Below are 15,024 nucleotides of genomic sequence, written 5' to 3'. Positions count from 1 at the left end.
GGGTTTATGGCTGTTATATGGTCTATGAGATGAGAGGAGGAGCTTTAGAAGTTTGTCAAAATGTATGCAATATGTTTACTTTGAGATTTATTTATATATAAATGCTTATTTCGTAGAAATTATTTCAGGGATTGAGTTACGTTACTTGTCCTTCTCTAGCACTGCCACATTTACAGTACCTGGGTATAAAGTATGAAAAGGTTCTGGAGATACATCCATGGCTCTAGATATAAATTAAAAACCTCTCAAAAGGTTTTTGAGAATGTGCTTCTTTAGTCAGGGAAATCATGCTTTCTTTCAAATTTGTTAATATTTTTAAACAATCATTTGGTTTTTTAATGTGGTAAGTAAGGGCTCTTTCACAGTACCAGTAGAAATTGATCTCACCTGGGGCTGGGCAGCAAGATGTAGACTAATAATCTCATACAAATTATTTAACTTCTCTTTGCCTTAGCATCGGTTTCCTCATCTGTAAAGCCAGGATTATAGTACCTCCTATATAGGCTTGTTGCCAGGGCTGAAGTGGCTGGTGCATACGCGGCTCAATGGATGTTAGTTCCTATTCTACTCCTGCTGGTTTTGTTACGCTACTGGAAGGTCTTCAGATTGCATGCCCATAGAGAAGGGAGCTCACATAGCAGTTGTTCTTTTCAGATTTGGGGTTGGAAAGAGAGTATGATGTTCTATTGTTGTTTTTAAATTTATATGCACACACACATGTGCATGCATATATAAAATAGAGCTTGGTCAATTGAAATATATCTAACTTTTATAATAAATCTCATATTCCTGTACCAAGACATTCTTTTATTTTTAAATTAAAAAAAATTTTTTGTTTGGCTGTGCCGTGCTGCATGTAGGATCTTAGTTCCCCAACCAGGGATCGAACCTGTGCCCTCTGCATTGAGAGTGTGGAGTCCTAACCACTGGACTGCCAGGGAAGCCCCAAGACATTCTTTTAGATGTTACTATATTTATGGTATTCATAGTGATTAGACTGGCAAAGAATAAATAATCTAGCATTAGAAATGTGGTTTAGGAAATTCACTTTTTACATTTTTTCTTTTTTTAAAAAATATCTGACACCCCATCAGTGGAAATTCATGTATGACTTCTTCTTGCATTGTCTCCTACTCATAACTTTTTCCTAGAAACCCCTTTTTTGATATTTGACCTATACCTGGCTAACTTTTACTACCTTTTTTTTTTGAAATACAGTTGATTTACAGTGTTAATTTGAGGTGTACAGCAAAGTGATACAGTTATACTACTTGTAATGTGCATCCTTTCTCCTCGCCTCTTCCATACTCCTTTAAAACTCTAAATGTCCTTATAAGAAACACCTACTTATCCAGATCTTTTTTTTTTTGTCTGAGCTATAGTCTTTCTTGGCTTTTCAACTCATTTGGGCATTTATTATGTACTAACTTTAATACTTTATTTTTCCCTTTCTCTCTGCTCCCCGCCCCCCCCCCCCCATTATTCTTTGTTTAAACTTACAACTAGATTACAGGCTTCTGGATGAGCAGGAACTACAGCTTACTACTTATGTTTATTTGAAGCCCTTTGAGGGGATGATGGGATGTAGTTGCCTTACATATTGTTGTACTTAATAAAGAAACCTGGCTAAAGTGAAGTCTGCCTATTACTCTTTCCCTTATTTTCTTCAGGTTCATCCTCAAGGTTTTAAATGTTACCCTGGATGCTGCCTCATGCTTGATGACATATGCTTTATATTAAAGGGTCTTAGTCATTCTATGCATGAGTAAAGTTAAGTCAAGTAGAAATGGCTAAGGCTGATTGTTCTAGGAAAAAAAGATACCTGTCAGAAGTGTGGGGCTGTTTTCTTGTATATGTTGATAATGGCATTTGTGCTTTATAGGGTTGAGTAACATGGTAAAGATCAAGTGCTATTGAAGTACACCTTATTGTGCGATTGTAGGCATTTTAGTGTTAGAGATGGACTTAGGAGTTATTTTTTAAATTTACCATTAACTTCTTACACTTGCACATTTCAGGTGTTGTCACAGCAGAAATGTTTAGACATATGCAGAACTCTGAAATAATTCGAAAAATGACTGAAGAGTTTGATGAGGTAAGTTATTACCCTAAATGTTATGATAATTTTATGCATCTTGATCTTGATTTACTCTTCAGAGTATTAAATTCTGAACATTAGTGTTGTGGGTAAGAGCTTTGGCAGTAGAAATCCAATCAAATGATGGCCATGTGACCTTGGGCAAGTTGTCTTAGCATCAGTTTCATCATCTGTAAAATGGAGCTAAAAATATTTATAAGGCTGTTATGAAAATTGAATGCAGTAATGTTTGAAAAATTCCTTAGCATTTTACAATGCCTGGCATATAGTAAGAACTTAATAAATGGTAGCAGTTTTTATTTGTCAAAAAATTAAAATTTCAAGTAAGAATAAAATTTAAGTGCCTGTAAACATACCTCATGTTTATAGAATGTTGTAGAAGGAAGATTTGATAAATACTTGGGGAACCAGGTACAAGCTTAGGCAAAGGAAAATACATACATACATATATATGTATAAAATTGTTTAAAGTCTTATTTATGTTTCAAATATGAGTAGTAAGAACAATACAAATCCATAATAAGTAGTAGCTTAGACTTTAGTTGATCCTTTATCACGGTGATGTCTTTGAAGTATTGTTGCCAATAAAGACATATTTAGATTTACTATAATATAAACTCCTTCAGGACAGGGATTTTTGTTTGTTTTGTTCACAGCTGTATTCCAGCACCAGTAGTTTTACTCTTTAAAGCTTTTCACCATGAATTTTCAAGTAGAAAGCCTTGTCTCATTTGAGTTTTATTTGATGTTTTTTTGGTTTTTTTTTGCTTACTCAGATGAAGGAGCTTTCAACTATCATTCTAAAAGATAGACAAGAGTTGTTAAAATGGCTTTGATGATCACTAAGTGCTATTAATCAGTCTCTAATTGAGATATAATTATGAGGAATGGTATTATTTTAACTTTCTGATATTAAATGTTTTAGTGAGAACTTTCTTTCTTCTAAACAGCTATTTGAAACAAGAATCCTGAAATAAGATTTGAAAATATCAGCAAACCAAGTTGCTAACAGCAATTAAGATGACACTTTTCAATATAGCACTAAATGAGCCAATCAGAAAATGTGGAAGAAAACCTTTTTGTGGAGTATTAGGACCTTATTCTCAGATGAGACATAGTTCAACTTGTTTATGGCATGACTTAAAATTTTAAAAAATGTATGGCTCTAATGACAAAATTTAATTGTTAAAAATTTTACTAAATCATACTGATAAAATGACCGTAAGTTTCTAGGACATTCTTGTCAGAAACTCTTACTTTTAGAGGTTCTGTGTAGTATTGATCTCTGTTTTTATCTTTATGACTTGCTTGTTTTTAATGATTTATGGAGGACCTCAGTGTATCTTCATTGGTGAATGCCCCATCTTATATATGGGAGTACTTGAGTACCTGTCTTTCCAGGTCATTCTAGCTACATTTCCATTTTTTAAAAAAATATCTCATTGTTTACATCTGCTGACTATTTGATGTCCTGAGGCTAATGAAAACATACATTGTAATCCTTCGATTATTTATAACTCATACATCAATCCATTAGACTGGCTGAGAATGTGATTTCATCATTTTGAATCCATTAAAACATATAACTTTGGTTTGATGTTGGTTTGGTTTTGTTTTAAAGAAATTTAGTAACCGTATCTTTGCTTATCAGAATAATGTTTTGTTTGATGCGAGAGGCTTTTTATTTTGGTATGTAATTGGTATATGTTTTCATTGGTTAGAGTGAATTCAGAATATCCATTTTGTTTTTTTAAAAGATTTATTATTTATGTATTTATTTATTTAGGGCTGCATTGGGTCTTAGTTGCAGCATGTGGGATCTTTGTTGAGGCACGTGGGATATTAATTTGCGGCTCACGGGCTTCTCTTTAGTTGTGGAGCGTGGATTCCAGAGTACGTGGGCTCTGTAGTTTGCGGCATGCGGGCTCTCTAGTTGAGGCGCGAGTTCAGTAGTTGTGGCTCATGGGCTTAGTTTGCCCCGTGGCATATGGTATCCCAGTTCCCTGTCTAGGGATCGAACCTGTGTCCCCTGCATATTGTAAGGCGGATTCTTTACCACTGGACTACTGGGGAAGTCCCATCCATTTTGATCTTAAATAAAAGAGATGTGTTCAAAGGTACCTCTACCTTTGCATATTATTCTCCTGCCTACTTTGAGGATTTATTATAGAAGAAAGATGAGATAAAGGAGTCTTTCTTTAAAAAATAAATTTGTTTATTTATTTATATTTTATTTTCGGCCGCATTGGGTCTTCATTGCTGCGCACGGGCTTTCTCTAGTTGCGGCAAGCGGGGGCTACTCTTCGTTGCGGTGCGCGGGTTTCATTGCGGTGGCTTCTCTTGTTGCAGAGCATGGGCTCTAGGCGTGTGGACTTAAGTAGTTGTGGCACGTGGGCTCAGTAGTCGTGGTTTGCGGGCTCCAGAGCACAGGCTCAGTAGTTGTGGCGCACGGGCTTAGTTGCTCCGTGGCATGTGAGATCTTCTCGGACCAGGGCTCGAACCTGTGTCCCCTGCATTGGCAGCCGGATTCTTAACCACTGCACCACGAGGGAGGTCCGATAAAGGAGTCTTTTCAAGCTTCTGCCTAGGGTATTTGAAAAAAAAAAGTAAAAGTTTATTAAGTCATGTGTTTTAAATGAAATTGCTGTTTAAAATTTCTGTTTTAGGATAGTGGAGATTATCCACTTACCATGGCTGGTCCTCAGTGGAAGAAGTTCAAATCCAGTTTCTGTGAATTCATTGGCGTATTAGTACGGCAGTGTCAATATAGTATCATATATGATGAGTACATGATGGATACGGTCATTTCACTTCTTACAGGATTGTCTGACTCACAAGTCAGAGCATTTCGACACACAAGCACCCTGGCAGGTCAGTATTTAGAAATATTTTCTGTGCATTTTCTTAGGTTAGAGATGAAAATGATTTTCATTAAAAGAAATGAAATAATGGTGACAAATTAATTTTATTTATTAAGTAGCCCCTAAGAGGACACTCTCCCCTCTCCTTCAACCCTCACGAGTTACTGGGAATGGAGTGATATCTTCAGTTTTGATTTTCTGAAGGCATAATTAATTTTCTTGTGGTAAACCTACTTGTTTCCTATCCACCTCTTCTCCCTTTCTATGGCATAGTGATCTGTTGGGTTCTTGAAATATGTTTTATCAAGGAAGGTATTGACAGCAAATTTGGGGAACAGTCATTTTGGATATGTAATTCTAAATGACTTTTATGCATAGTCTCTGCTAGCATAGTCCCTCCTGGTATGATGGTCACTATAGGATGATGCTTATTTAATCACACCACAAAAAGTTGATTTTTCTTACGCTTCTGAGTAACTTTAGGCTGAGTCAGATTCTTTGCTCTTTAAATTTTAATGAAATGAGTTACATTTTTAAGGCTCACATGATTAATTCTAGAACAGTGGTTTTTAGTGTTGATGTTGATAAAATGTTCTGGTTTCTCTTTTGTGCTGAAAGTACTATTATTGAATATGTGCTTTTTGGTTTGAGTTTGAATAAATCAACTAGGCATTAATTGTTACTATAGTATTCTAAGCCTTAATGATAGAATATTTTGATTTCTACAAAAATGTTTCTTTCTCTAAGTGTGGGGATGTTTTTTCCTTTAGAGTATTTCCCCAGAGAATTAAAGCTATGATTAAAGATGTACTTCTGCTCAGCCCTCCATTTAAAAAAAAATAAAATGCATACAGTCAACCTGTAGGTTTTGCTTTTAGATTTGAGGTCACAAAATATGAATGTGATCTTGCTCTGTGAATTTAGGTAGCTTTGATGTTAAGAACTTGAACAGTTAAAGTAAATTAAAGCATATATGATGGGGTAAGGTGGGTAATTTTAGATCAGAATGACAAACTGGTTTGCTGAAGGTGTGGAATAGCTCAGAAGATTGGAAATCTCTTTTAAAGAGAGCCAATAGCCACAAATTAAGGTTTAGTTTTGTGGTGTTCTATCACGCAGTGAACCAGGTGTGAGACATAGTCTGGACTAAGCTATATTAAGCATAAAGTGTTCAGATATTTCAATTAATAAGTTTGAAATCACAGGCAGTGAGTCTTGTCTTAGTAGCAAGAGTTCAGTAACAGAAGGTAGAGATCTGGAGGAACTCTGATAAAAAGCACTTTATTGAGTGATATTTTACTCTTTGTACTTTTGACTTTTTATCTAGATCTGTCCTTCATAATCGCACCATTGTCTTTATGATGATATGTAATAGAGTAAAATTAAAGGAAATCAAGTACTGATAAAACTGTTCTACATTTCTACACACTGTACTTTGATAAAAAGCACTTAAGTTCCCTCCCCCTTTGGTTACTGGATAGCTAAATGACTGCTGTATGAATCAAAATTTATTTAGAAGGTGAATTGTGGTCTCTGGAAAAGGTCATTGTAGGAGACATATATATCATAGTATAGTGGGATTTGAGCATAGTCTAGAGTCAGATTACCTAGTTTTGAATCTTGGTTTAACTATGTATATGAACTGTGTAGTCTGAGGCAGATTTCTTAATCTCCCTGAGCTTCAGGTTCTTCATGAATGAAATGAGGATAATACTTAACTTTGAGGGCTGTTGTAAGGATTAGGAGTTAATCCATGAAAAGTATTTAGCATAGGTAACTGACATATAGTAAGTATTCAATACACATTAGCTGTTGTTTTACTATTGTTGTTGTCATTTGTAGCAGCTATATTTTTCTTTTCTGTTAGAAGTGGAACAGCCCATCTTGTTTTTAATTTCTCTTAAATTGATCTTAACTTGTAAATTTTTGTGTCTGTGAGACTAAGTTCAGCATTTTCCATTTAAAAATAGCTATGAAGTTGATGACAGCTTTGGTGAATGTGGCACTAAATCTTAGCATTAATATGGATAATACACAAAGACAATATGAGGCAGAACGGAATAAAATGATTGGAAAACGAGCCAATGAGAGGCTAGAACTCCTGCTACAGAAGCGGAAAGAGGTATGTACACTTTTGCACTGAATATTTAAGCTATTAATCTGTAACTAACTTGGTCACCATTAATTATGATATAACTTTGCTAGTTCATCGGATAAATTTTTTTGAAAAATTTAAACAACATGTTTCAGGTTGTTTATACATCTAACTTATTTTTGTTGATTATTCATGCCAACAGTACCTTCTGTGTATATATTCTTTCTATGTGGACTAGGATTAAGAGTTCAAGGCTTTCACATAAGGAGTCCTGGGCCAGTCTGACAAGCTGCTTAATGCTTTAGTGTTGTTCATCTCTTCTGTGAAAATATCTCTCCTAACTTCCTCCGTCAGCTTATTGTCAGGATGAAATGAGGTTTCACTTATGTAAAGTCACTTTGAAAAATAACTTATAAGCTATTTATGCTGTCATAATCTGTGTTTTTGGTTTTTTTTATAGTGTAAGAGGCACTTGGTTAACATTAATGACCACCAAATTCAACTTTGAATGAGGAAAATATATTTTTTCAGTTTTATGCTAAATAATAATAAATAAAATCTTTCGATGTTGTGTTTTTTGGTCGTTGTTGTTGTTGTCTCCCCTGCCCCCATGCCGTGCGGCTTGTGGGATCTTAGTTCCCTGACCAGGGATTGAACCCAGGCCCTGGCAATGAAAGCGCCGAGTCCTAACCACTGGACCGCCAGGGAATTCCCTTGATGTTGTGTTTTTGATTTAAATTCCTCCTTCATTGGTGATGTAATATTTTGCTATCTGATATTGGGGATGTCTATTTTTATTTCTAATAGGCAAAGTCTGCTGTTTCAGAAATATTAGTAATGCAGTTGAGTTAAAATATTTGCCGTGGTATTCCATAAATTACTTACTTGATTTTGACATTTTTTGGGGGGTAGTGGTAACTATAATTTAAAAGTTGGTTATTTCTGAGATAGCCAATAACTTTTTAAAATGCCCCTTGCTCAAGAGAAGCCAGAAAAATCTTGCCCACATTTCCACCATGCCTAAACTCCTCATCTTTGTCACGTACGGTTGACCTTTGAACAATACAGGTTTGAACTGTGCAAATCCATTGATACTTGGATTTTTTTCAGTAGTAAATATTACAGTACTTACATGATCCACAGTTGGTTGAATCTTTGGTTGTGGAACCTTGTATATGGAGAAACTGTGGATACAGAGAAACTGCATATACGGAGGGCCGACTATAAGTTTTATTTGGATTTTCAACTGTGTGGAGGGTCAGCGTCCCTAGCCCCTGCGTTGTTCACGGGTCAACTGTAGTTGAAATGAAGAATTGACCTTTTTGCCCCTTAACTTAGTTAATAAATTGCATTGGATGCTTTATTAGATGAACATAATGCATGAAATTATGGCCTGATTCTAAGATTCTGAACATAGAATGAGTGGATATAGGTAAAAAGGGGTTTTGAGTTTAAAATTCTTGTACAAATATAAGATATTAATACTTCTAGTGTGGGTTAAGTTTTTAAACATGTTGAAAGACCACCTGTGCCTTTGACTGTGCTAATTAATACAAGTGCATGCCCTTGTTAGCATTATTTGGAAATGTGAGATTATATTCATGAAAAGAAAAAAAACATTTTACAGAAACATAGAATATAATCTAAAAGCTAATTAATACTTAGCGTGTGAAAGATTTTCCTTGTACTTCTCAAGCTCTGAAACAATTTTCTCTTAACTCTCAAGCTCTGAGTTGAAAATATATGGGAGTAAATAAGTCAACCCAGATTTGAAATGTTTAGTTGGTTATTTCAAGTGAGCCTTGTTTCCCTCAAAAATATTTAGCAGGGAGACAAATTTTTTGCCAAGTTATTTTACTCAAATCGTTTTTGTTCTTTTAGCAGGCACTAGTTAACATGACTTATTTTTCAGATGCTACAGACCAAGATAATGAAACATTGTTATGCTCTTTTGATTATATGTTATATAATATGTATTATAATAAACTACATAACAGATTTCTTTATGTACATTTATACAATGAAAATATGTGACCATTTAAAAAATTAGTCTACCAGCTAAACATTAAAAACCAAGTACAAATATTCCAGGTATTAAGGGACTGTGGCTACCTAATAGACAACAGATGTTAATTTTTGTATGTGGACACTTTTCGTTTAGTGGAATTAAGAATTGGGTGCTCGCTTCGGCAGCACATATACTAAAGTTGGAATGAGAAGATTAGCGTGGCCCCTGCGCAAGGATGACACGCAAATTCGTGAAGTGTTCCATATTTTTGTTGTAAAGCAGAAACTGACACACCACTGTAAAGCATAATTATACTCCAATAAAGATGTTAAAAAAAAAGGAATTGGGTGTAATAACCAAAACACCGAGAAACCTGCATTTGTGTTTGTAACAACTTTTAGATGTCCTTTTGGTTCTCTTCCATTACAATTGAAAAGAAATGATGTGTTCTTTTCAGCTTCAAGAAAATCAAGATGAAATAGAAAATATGATGAATGCAATATTTAAGGGAGTGTTTGTACATAGATACCGGTAAGTCAGGGCAGTTTTTTTAATGTAACTCTTATCCTGTTCAAGTTTGGATATTTAGAGGTTTAGGTAATATAAATTTAGTGGAAATCGTGTTAGAGTAAGATCAGTGTTAGAATCTAAGCTCTTCCACTGATTGAGACACTCTATGCAAGTTACTTAACTGCTCTCAACTTTGTTTTCTATCTGAAAATGGGGTAATGTTGTGCTTGACTTGTAGATGCCCAGAAAATGGAAGCTACTGCTGTTATTAGGAGTCAGGGTACAGAATACTTAATTGATTTTGGAGGTACTATGTTAGTAGAGACTGTACGTTCTGATTCCTGACTCTTTCCTCTTCCATTTGAATATTAGTGGGAAAAGCTGGATAGATTTAAGTGAGATGTTTCCCTTATTTTGAATGAGTAGAGGAAAGAAATAGGTAATCTTACCACCATTTCTGCTGTAACCTATTCTTTAAATGTTGGTGGCATGTTTATTTAACTTCTCCGTCATTTCCTTAACTTGGCAGTTATTGAATCAGGTTAATACTTCCTTTGTAATATCCCTTTGTCTATTCTTACCTTTTTATTTCTGTTGTCACCATTACCTTAGTCTGTTCCCTTGTCATTCTCATGCCTAGAGATTATTGCAGTTGTCTTAAAATGTTCTTTTGTTGCATCATTCTTCTGCTCAAAAGCCTTGAATGACTTACCATTACCTACAGGATGAATTCAAAATAATTTAGTCTGACATTCAAATCCAAATTGAGCTTGGCCTCAATATTAGGTGTAACTAATTCTCACCTGGAAAATATTATCTAACCAGACTAGTGTTCCTGCTGTCTGAACACACCATGCCCAGGAGGTGTGAACAAAGGCTGGGGTATGGCATGGTATATAAAAGGTGGGGATTGGATTCTGTTTGTAGGTTTATTTAACTTTAAATATTTATATGGTGATAATTATGCTTTGACAACTAGACTGTAAGCTCTTGGCATTCGGGGGCCATGCTTCAATTCTACATTTAAATCCCCAGTAATACTTAAGGTAGTGGTATATTCATAGTAGGTATGGAGTATTTGGTGCTGCTTAAATAAACCACAAGTCCTGTGGTATACTGGCACTAATATGCATAATTTTCCTTCCTCCATGCAGGGATGCAATAGCTGAAATCCGAGCTATTTGCATTGAAGAAATTGGCATTTGGATGAAAATGTATAGTGATGCCTTTCTTAATGACAGTTATTTAAAATATGTTGGTTGGACTATGCATGATAAGGTAAGATATGCCTTATAGACTGCTTTTCTTTTTACACATAGGCATAGCTATCTGCTGCTCTCATTCATAGTGACTTATCTGCATATAGGTAAAACTGGGAGCACATTCCTATAGGCCTCTCTCCTTTATTCTTTTCTGTCCGCTCCATGAAAATATGGTCTCTATCACATAAAGTCCCCTAGTTTTTTGAATCTTGGTGACTGATTTAGCCTTCAATCTTGAAACAATTTTTGTACTGAAACAATTGGATCATGTAGGCGATGGTGGTAGTGGTGAGACATTTCTTAGAGCAGTAAGAAGAATTCTTACTCTGTTAATATGTAAGTGCTCTATACATTTTAAAATTTCTTTAATTTTGATTCTCTTGATAAACATGTATCTTAGCCAGATTATAAGTTACAACTTGGCTTCTGACCTTTTTTATTTTTTTTTTAATTAATCTACCTTTCTCTTAGTCTGCCTCTTCACAAGCCTTGAAGTTCTTTGTATATATTCCTTACAAATAATAATTTCTGTAAAGGAAAACTTACTGTGAAATATGCTACTATCGTCTTTCACAATAGTATTGCTTTGAAAAAATTTTCATTTGACCCACAGCAGTAGTAACCCCAAAGGTATTTAGTTTTAAGTGTTTATGTATTGATTCCTATTTTTGCATTATCAAAGATGAGAGTTTCCGAAGAAATGCTATTGTATAGAACATATTTAAAGTAGAAAATATTGTAAGTATCTTGAATGTTCAGGTTGAAAATATGCAGAGTTTTAATGCATTTTCTCCTCTTGTTTCATTCAGCAAGGTGAGGTAAGACTCAAATGTCTCACTGCTCTACAAGGGCTTTATTATAACAAAGAGCTTAATTCCAAACTGGAGCTATTTACCAGTCGGTTCAAGGTTAGTATTACTCTAAGTATTTAAAAATTACCTGTTATTTGAAAGTATTTTTTCTGGCTTTCCCTTTAAGAATATTTTAATTATTTTTGTCCTTAGGATAGAATTGTGTCTATGACCCTTGACAAAGAATATGATGTTGCAGTACAAGCAATAAAATTACTCACTCTTGTTTTACAGTAAGTATGTTTTTTAAAAAATATTTATTTATTTATTTGGCTGCCCTGGGTCTTAGTTGCGGCATGTGGGATCTTTTAGTTGTGGCATGCAGGCTCTTAGTTGTAACATGCATGTAGCATCTAGTTCCCTGACCAGGGATCGAACCCGGGCTCCCTGCATTGGGAGTGCAGAGTCTTAACCGCTGGACCACCAGGGAAGTCCAACAGTAAGTATGTATTTATTGCATATCGCTAATGTCTAGTTATCTAAATAATACATTAGAATACTTGGTTTAAATTTATTTAGATCTAAACTTTAATAACTTGGGGTTTTACAGCAAGAAGTTTAATTTTTTCATGCAAAGTTGAGAAAACAGGAAGAGAGAACCATTGGACTAGAAAATTCTGAGCTAGGAATTCATGAGTTCTCATTCTCTTGACTAGTTTCCTTTCAATTTTACTGTCTCTAGATGCTCTTGAAATAAAGTTAAACACTTGAATGTGTTAAATATGCCTATCATATTTTGTCACTATTATTTTTTTAAGATTTTATTTATTATTTATTTATCTTATTTATTTTTGGCTGTGTTGGGTCTTAGTTGCAGCATGCAGGATCTTTGTTGAGGCATTTGGGATCTTTCGTTTCAGTGCGTGGGCTTCTCTTTAATTGTGGCGTGCGGGTTTTCTCTCTCTAGTTGTGGCGCGCAGGCTCCAGGGTGCGTGGGCTCTGTAGGTGTGGCGCACGGGTTCCAGAGTGCATGGGTTCTGTAGTTTGCGGCACGCGGGCTCTAGTTGAGGTGCGAGAGCTCAGTAGTTGTGGCGTGCTCGTTGCCCCTTGGCATGTGGGATCTTAGTTCCCTGACCAGGGAGCAAACCTGTGTCCCCTGCATTGTAAGGCAGATTCTTTACCACTGGACCACCAGGGAAGTCCCTTGTCACACTTTAAGAAATTAGTATTTACTGAAACTTATCTGTAAACAATCTGAATTTAAAACGTATTCTATTATGTTAAAATGTAAAAGTGATGGAATTAACTTTTTTCTTTTTAAAAAGGTGTGGTGATATATACAAGATTTACCATTTAAACATATTTAAGAGTACAGATCAGTGGAATTAAGTACATTCATATTGTTGTGCAGCCATCACCATTATCCATCTCCAGAACCTTTTTTATCTTCCCATACTGATACTCTGTAGACGACTGCCAAGTGTGATTTTAAGTCATATTGTCTACTCTTTATCTCTGAATTTGATTATTTTAGGTACCTCATATAAGTGGAATTATACAATATTTGCCCTTTTGTAGCAGGCTTATTTCACTTAGCATAATGTCTTCAGAGTTCATCCATGTTAGGTTATGTATCGGAATTTTATTCCTTTTTGAGACTCAGTATATTCCATTGTATGTATAACACATTTTATTTATTCATTCATCTATTAATGGACATTTAGGTTGTTAACATGATCCAAATAATTGCAAAAGGGCCTTTTCAAAAAAAAATCATAGCATGCTAATTCTGATACTCATATGTATGGGAAAGTCATCATGTAAGAGTAGCCAGCAAAATTCTGATTAAAAACTAATGAGAGACGACTACCCGGTATGATTTTAAGTCACTATATTGTAAAACCACAGTAACTTTTATTATTATTAATTTAAAAAATTGAAGTATAGTTGATTTACAGTGTTGTGTTAATTTCAGATGTACAGCACAGTGTTTCGGTTATACATATACATAGTAGGTCCTTGCTGGTTATCTATTTTATACATAGCAGTGTGTATATGTTAATCCCAAACTCCTAATTTATCCCTCCCTACCCCTACCATAGTAACTTTTAAATTTTGGCACTAGTATGTGAATAGACAAATCAATGGCACAGAATAAAGAATAGAGACAAACTTAAATGCATCCAGGAACCTAGTGTAGGGTAAGGGTCGTTTCCTATCAGAAAATAAATGGTTTTGTGACACTTAGGTTCTATTTGGGGGGAAATTAAATTGGATTCATATTTTGACCTTATATAGAAATGATTTCCAGGTGGATGAAATGTTTAAATGTAGATAAATGAGACCATTAAAGTGCTAGATGAAAACTTAGGGGACGATTAAACATTTATATTTTATATGTAAACTGAGCAATGTCTTTCTGAGCATGACATAAAACCTAGACATTAAAAAAAATACTGAATTTTAACTACATGAAAAACTAGAAGAAAAAAACTAGAAATGTGTATATGACATAAAATATAAACAAACTCAGAAAACAAATGACAGACTGGGCAAATATTTGCATCATAGGAGTCACTTTCAATAAATCAATAAAAAGAACAGAAACCCAATAGGAAAAGAGTCAAAAGTTAGGAACCACATCATAGACAGAAAAGAAAATAAAAATTTAAACATATGAAAAGTTGTTTAGCCATACTTAGAGATATGTATATTAAAATGAGACCATCTTTTACCTATTGCTTGACAAAGATACAAAATGTGTTTGGTAATACACTACGTTGGTAAGGCTATGCAAAAACAGACCCTTATACATTATTGATGGGACTATGAATTGGTATAACCTCTTTGGAGCAAAGCTTGGCAGTATCTATTCAAAATATAAAATGCTTACATTCTCTAACATAGTACTATTTGTAATAGAATTTTGGAAATATTCTAGATGATTATTAATAGAGGAAGAATTAAATTTATATATAATAACTAATAGAAGCACCTCATAGGGGTTATCTCATTTAATGCAGCAGTCCTGTGTGAGGAGCATGGTTATTAACGCCATTTATATGAAATGGACTACATTGCAGTCATTAAAAAGAAGGCAGCTCTACCTCAAAATTTAAATTAGGTGGTTGGGATTAATAATATACACACGACTATATATAAAATAGATAATCAACAAGTACATACTGTATAGCACAGGGAACTTTGCTCACTACTCTGTAACAACCTATATGGGAAAAGAATCTGAAAAAGAATAGATATATGTATAACTAAATCGCTTTGCTGTACACCTGAAACTAACACAACATAGTAAATCTACTGTACTCCAATATACAATAAAAATTAAATTTAAAAAAAATCAGAAAAAAAGAAGGCAGCTCTAGATACACTGACATTTTC

General features: G+C 34.6%; 1 protein-coding gene and 1 pseudogene across 6 annotated transcripts in view; both read left to right on the top strand.

Moving 5' to 3' along the window:
• The window catches only part of STAG2 (STAG2 cohesin complex component), a 116,173-nt gene that overhangs the window by 55,504 nt on the left and 45,645 nt on the right, over nt 1-15,024 (top strand). For all 6 annotated transcript variants that reach the window (XM_060292090.1, XM_060292091.1, XM_060292086.1 and 3 more), the window contains 7 exons: nt 2,019-2,095; nt 4,765-4,969; nt 6,930-7,081; nt 9,520-9,593; nt 10,727-10,850; nt 11,644-11,742; nt 11,839-11,918. In XM_060292090.1, coding sequence (XP_060148073.1) covers nt 2,019-2,095; nt 4,765-4,969; nt 6,930-7,081; nt 9,520-9,593; nt 10,727-10,850; nt 11,644-11,742; nt 11,839-11,918 — 811 coding nt within the window. The remainder of the gene's footprint in view (nt 1-2,018; nt 2,096-4,764; nt 4,970-6,929; nt 7,082-9,519; nt 9,594-10,726; nt 10,851-11,643; nt 11,743-11,838; nt 11,919-15,024) is intronic.
• Nucleotides 9,232-9,332, top strand: LOC115846318 (U6 spliceosomal RNA; annotated as a pseudogene).

This window comes from Globicephala melas, chromosome X, assembly GCF_963455315.2.
Source record: "Globicephala melas chromosome X, mGloMel1.2, whole genome shotgun sequence".
In the NCBI taxonomy this organism is placed as follows: Eukaryota; Metazoa; Chordata; class Mammalia; order Artiodactyla; family Delphinidae; genus Globicephala; species Globicephala melas.
This window is presented reverse-complemented; position numbering and strand designations above follow the sequence as displayed.